Source organism: Galeopterus variegatus, unplaced genomic scaffold (assembly GCF_000696425.1).
Source record: "Galeopterus variegatus unplaced genomic scaffold, G_variegatus-3.0.2 Scaffold188, whole genome shotgun sequence".
NCBI lineage: Eukaryota > Metazoa > Chordata > Mammalia > Dermoptera > Cynocephalidae > Galeopterus > Galeopterus variegatus.
In genome coordinates, this window is record NW_007726299.1 from 53,781 (window position 1) to 59,609 (window position 5,829).

General features: G+C 43.9%; 1 protein-coding gene across 1 annotated transcript in view; it reads left to right on the forward strand.

Annotated features, from left to right (window-relative positions):
- Positions 1–5,829, forward strand: part of FER1L6 (fer-1-like family member 6) — a gene marked incomplete at its 5' end in the record, with an annotated part of 120,763 nt that overhangs the window by 50,453 nt on the left and 64,481 nt on the right. Inside the window, one exon of the mRNA XM_008564614.1 lies at positions 4,838–4,972. Coding sequence (XP_008562836.1) covers positions 4,838–4,972 — 135 coding nt within the window. The remainder of the gene's footprint in view (positions 1–4,837; positions 4,973–5,829) is intronic.

Genomic DNA, 5,829 nt, shown 5'->3' on the forward strand with positions numbered 1-5,829 from the left:
AGCCAGTGCGCTGGGGAAGGAGCAGAGGAAACAGCAGCGACCACCTGCGTGAGGCTCAGATCCAGTCATTATTGGGGGGTCACGGTGGGGGGAAGGTTTTTCAGTTTTGTGGTCAGAAAGCTCTAGACTTTGCACTTGCCAGCTGGATGGCTTTGTACACTTTCAACACCTCTGTGCTTCCGGATCCACCGCCTCTGGAAAATTCCACTTTGTAATGGATGTTGGGAGTGTGAAGGAGACGGGTCTGCTGTTTCCTCTGTGTTCTCTCCCTTTCCTTCACACTGCGTGCTGGAGTGTGCAAAGGGCTCCTAATCAGCAAAAGACCAGCAGGATGCTTTTCTCAATTGATTGTATTATCTAAGGATTTAGTCTGTTCTCTGATTTGCTGTTTGGAGAGAGGCAAGCTCAGTAAAGAACTGCACATCTCAGGGAGTTAAGACACAAGAGTTAGGACACAAAGAGCCTGAGGTTACTAACCCTTTAGCTCATCTACTCTTATGACTTTGGGAAATAACACAACTCACTAAACCTCACGTTTGTCATCTTAAAATAGGGCTGTTGCGAAGGTGCTAGAAGTTCAGTGTATGAAAGAATTGGTGAACGCTGGCCATTATGTGGGCAGGTGTGGACAGGGCTGACATTTTTCTCCAAGGCAAAGCTCAGACCTCATGATCATTGATTACACTGCATTTTGATTTATGATGTGCAGACCGAGAGCCTGATGTAAACCAGCATCACATCCATTTAGCCAGTGCCTTTGTGTGCCAGCTCTGTGCCAAGTCCCATGCTGGGCTCTGGGGGTGTGGGCACCAGTCATTCGTCTCTAGGCAGATGAATCTGCTGCACCGTGATAAGCCCCATAGTGTGGGGCTGTGCAGAGTCCTGCAAGAGCCAGTGAAAAGAGAGTTAGTTCTGTCTGGGAGGGGGATCGGGAGGAAAGTGACTCCATCCTCATTTGGCGGATGAGCGTGAAAACAAAAAGACACCAGACTACATTATCTTTCCTGTGTTTTAGAGGTAGCATACAGAGTGGGGATTGTGAGGAGATTCTGGAGTCCCATTGCCCGGGGCCAAATCTGAGCTCTTCCATTTATTGGCTGTGTAACATTAGGTAAAACTCTCTTTATGCCTCACCTGCTTCCCAAAGCCTCTTTCTGTGGGAGATTTCTCTTTTTCCCTTTACCCTTCAGTCACAAGATTAGGGACGATAACATCAGACATACCTCCCAGCAGGTAAAACACCCAAGACAGTGCCTTACTTTAAACAGCTTCTGAGTGACTCCCTCTTATCGTCACTGAGCCTTCTGGCCAAAAGCGAGGGAATTCTCAAGGGGTAGACCCTGGAGCCTCCTCCACCTCCACAACTGTGGGATTCTGGGCCCCAGAGGTGAGCTCAAGGCCCTGAGTGGGGTAGAGATGAGAGCGAGCTCACTGGGCTGCTTTGGAATTCTCTATGTTGCATCTCCATGCAGGTCTCCATTTGACTTAGAGTCACATCTCAAAGCAACAGAAAGCTTTTGTTTAACAAATAAGCATTTGAAAGGGAAAATAGATTCTGTTGACCCCTGGACTTTGCCTCCATAATTTTGAACAAAGTACCTGATTTTGGTTAATAATAACAGCTGTCATTTATTAAATGCTCCCCTGTGCCAGGCACGGTGCTAAGCATTTTATACGCATTGTTAGCTACAGCTCACCGCAGCCCATGGGTGGGTGTTGTAAGTGTTTCCATCCTGCAGATGAGGAAGGTAAGTCTCAGAGACCATAAGCTAGAAGGTGGTGGAGATAAGTTTATCCGATTCCAAAGTCACTTTGCTTGACTACTCTGCTTGCATTTTGGTAAGAAAGGGTTCCAGTTTCCCCCTCCTGTTTCAGTGTTGTGCTGCCTTGGAGGGACCGGTCTGGTTGACATGTCCCTCTCATGCACTCTTCATGGCAGGGAAAGCTGAGCCTGGGGCCCCTGCAGTCACAGCTGAGCGTCACTGTTCGCTTGGTAGCACACATCTGTGCTGACTACACAGTGCTCAGGGAGAGAAGCCTCTGAAGGGCTTGTCCAATCCTTCACAAAATGACTTAATGGAATAAAATATTTTAAATAGGGGAATCTAGTTACTCCAGACATCACTGAGGACATGGGACATAGAAATCTTGAGACCGAAGGATAAAAGGAAAGAGAGAAAGCTCCCTCAGCGAAAGGCTTTGGGAATAGAAGAGAGAGAAGGATTAAGGGGCTAAAAGGGAACATTAGAGGAGAAGGAAAGGGGATCTTGGGGTGGGGGGAGCATGGAACTTGAGATTTAAAACAATTGGATTGATGCTTAGTCCTGAGGACATAGATGGTCTCTTGTTAGACGCAGTTACCCTAGTGCACAAGGCTGGCATGTGGTAGGCATTCAGTAAATGTTTACTCTTCATAAAAGAGTGTGGGTGGGGATGGCTAGGGTGGGTAATAAGCACTTATTGAGCACCTGCTGTGTGCCGGGCACTTAATACTCTCAGACAATGGTTATAACAACCCCACAAGGTAGGTATTAACTCCATTTAAATGGGGGAAACTAGGGTTTGGAGAGGTTAAATCACTTGCCCAAGTCGGACATAGGGTAATGAAATTAAGTAATGAAACTATAACTCCATTTCAAGGTTATTTGATTCTTAAGCTATACTCTGTTCATAATATCTGACTCTTCTTCAAAGTGTTAGCTAACTGTAACCATAACCCCCTAAATCATGTCATTTAACCCAGTTATAATGCATATGCATAATTCTTTAAGGAAGCCCTTAATAATGAAGTTAATCATGGGCACCTAGGCAGGGAAGTGGGAGAGTGTATTTATGTTTGGATAAGCCTCTCAGTATGCCCCGAATGCAGTTGTGTGGTCCTTTTACTCATGGGAGCAACTCTGAAGGTAAGTTAATACCCACTCATTTATCCACGCAAATAGCTACTAAGCACCTGCTATGCACAGGATGCTGTGTTAGTGCCTAATACTGTGCCTAGCACATTGCAGGTCCTGAATAAATATATGATGAATGAATGAATGAATGAATAAACTCTGGCCTCTGAGATCTTATCAAGTGGCATTTACAGCCCAGTGCCAGAGAAGACATCAAAATATTTCTCTAGGAAAGATATTGTAAAGATGATAAATTGCTTTGGTATCACACTGTTGGGTGCACGCTGCAAAAATGATATATTTTCTATTTTTAAAAGCAACATAAAAAACATATGGTTCTTTGTGATGTCCATCACTGACATAGTTGCAAGTCCATAACTCCTGTTTATAGGTGATTAAAGTCATTCTTTTTCTGTCAGAAAAGTTAGATTTTCTCTGAAATGTTATATTTAAAACCTCACTGTGTCTGAGGCATAAAATACTCTAAAAGCAAAGAGCCAGAAGGGGAGGAAAATGTGGAAATGTACAATATTTTTATGACTCACATAAAGAAGGGCAATAAAAATATCTTTTGTGACCGTGGTGAAAGTGATTTAACACCATGACTAGAGATGACTTGATATAACACTCTGTGATGACATGAGATGTATGGGCTTTGGACACCAGGCCAGCTCTGTCTCCCACCCCTCCTAAAGTGAGCAGTGACAGGTATGGGCACAGTTCAGAGATGCTGTGGAAATTTCCACAGGACCCAGTGGCTTCTGTGGGATATTCACCTGTGACATCACCCATTTGCCTGAAAGAGAGAGAAATGTGATTGTGGGCGTTTTCCAGGACTGACCTCACATATTAGTGGGGCATCTTCTGTCCAGGTGCAGAGTCCACCCATCCTACAAATAGCCCCCGTCTTTAGCTCTGTGAAACTGGCATGTTTCCAAACTTCCAAATAAATAGAGAAGAAGGTGAAACCCAAATATGCCTTCCCTTGTGAAGGTACCTCTTGAATGGCCTGGCAGGGGGCTCTGAGCCACTTCTAGGTGAGACACTCATGGTTCGGGACCACTTATGCAGGTCATTGTCCTTTGTCCTTTTGTTTCTCTATCTGAAAAATGGGTGCAGGCAACTAACAATGTTTAAGTTTGCTGCCATAGCAAACCCCCTAAAAGATGTCATGCAAAATGGTAATGGTTGTTTTGAAGACCCTAATCTATTTACTGCAGTCAATAAATATCCACAAAACAGTAGAATTACATACAAGGAGTATTAAATTTTAAACCTGACTTTAGGGTATTTGATGACAAAATTTTATAAGTGAAGAATCCCTGGATCTCCCCTGTCCTCAGTTTTCCCATTCCTAAAATGAAGATAATATTAGCATCTACTTGGTGAGGGTGAATGAGGTTAGCACTCTCCTGCTTTGGTGCCAGATGTTCCAGGTTGAATCCCAGTTCTACCACTTGCTGGCTCTGGACAAGTGAGCCTCAGTTTCCTGCTTTTTAAAATATGTGTAAATAATCGTACCCACTTCCCTGAGTTATTGTGAGGTTTGAAGGAGATAGTGCATGTACAGAGCAGGAGCAAGCACACAGTAAGTACTCAATAAAGGGTAGTCAGTGTTATCATCACAGCACTACTGCGAAGAGTGAGTTGAAATTATGTATGCAAGTAGGGTGTTAAATATCGCTCTGCTCATGAAACTCGTTAAGAATGTAAGCTCCTCAAGGGCAGGCAATCTTTGCATCCCCCAGCATCCGAGTACACAGGAGCTGCTCAATTTACATAGTCGTGGAATGTTGACTATGATCAACATTGACGCAATGTCGAAGCAATGATGGGGATGGCACGTTCTCTTTGCCCTCCATAAGTATCTGTTGAGTGAACTGCAGAGCCCCCTGCAACCCAGCTGAATGGTCTTTTGCTTTTCTTGTGGCCTCACCTTCCAGATCATTTCCCAGACCCTGTCCCCAACCTGGAACCAGATGCTGCTGTTCAATGACTTGGTGCTGCATGGAGATGAGAAGGAGCTGCTGGAGTCCCCACCCTCCGTGGTGGTAGAGCTCTATGACAGTGATGCGGTGGTAAGTGTCCCCTGGCACCGTGCCAAGTGTACCTCATAAAAAATGCCACATTGCACTAACTTACTTTATTTTGAAGTAAATAGAGTCCTGGCATCGTGAGTGGTCAGTGTGCTAAATGTGTCCAGAGCACATTTGACCTCGGAAAATGATTCACAGAACAGGGCAAATTGGTGATGATCATTTGCTTTACTAAAGGGTTCCTCATTTAGGTTCATTTAGATTTCACTTCAAATTGCAATTAAAATAAAATCTGGTCTACAAAACTTGTCGACACATACTTCTTTAGGAATATAATTCATGTGTAAAGCCACCCGCTGCTGTATCTGGCCTGCAGCTAATTCTGCGTCCTATTGTTGTTTAATGAAAATGTCTATGCTTTTTGAAAACAGAGGTTTTTACTGATCTCACCCAGCTGGAAGGAAATGGATGGATATTATCACTGACTCAGCTTTTGTAACTGGGTCTCTTTTTTCTTGGTCGTTGCTTCTAAGTCTTGCAATAATGCATTTATCTCTATCCCTTTTCTGCTATAACGTGATCTAGATCTCTTCCTTTCCAAAGATATTTGTGAAACCTCAGGTTGATTTGAAAGCTTGCAGGAGGATTTTAAAAAACTAGATAAATAGTCTTCTTCTTTAAAATTAAGAAGTCTAAAATGAAACATAAAGGTTTATTTTATTTGATATCTCTGCCTCCCCAGGAGGTTAGGGAAGCTCAAATATATTAAGTAAAACAGTTGTTCCAGGAAGCCTTCCTAAAGCTTCCTCACCTCCTTAGAGCACTACAGACAGCCCTTACCTTGAGCCAAGGTCAGGAGGGAAGCAGGATGTGAGAATCGTAGAAGGTGAGCAGGAGGC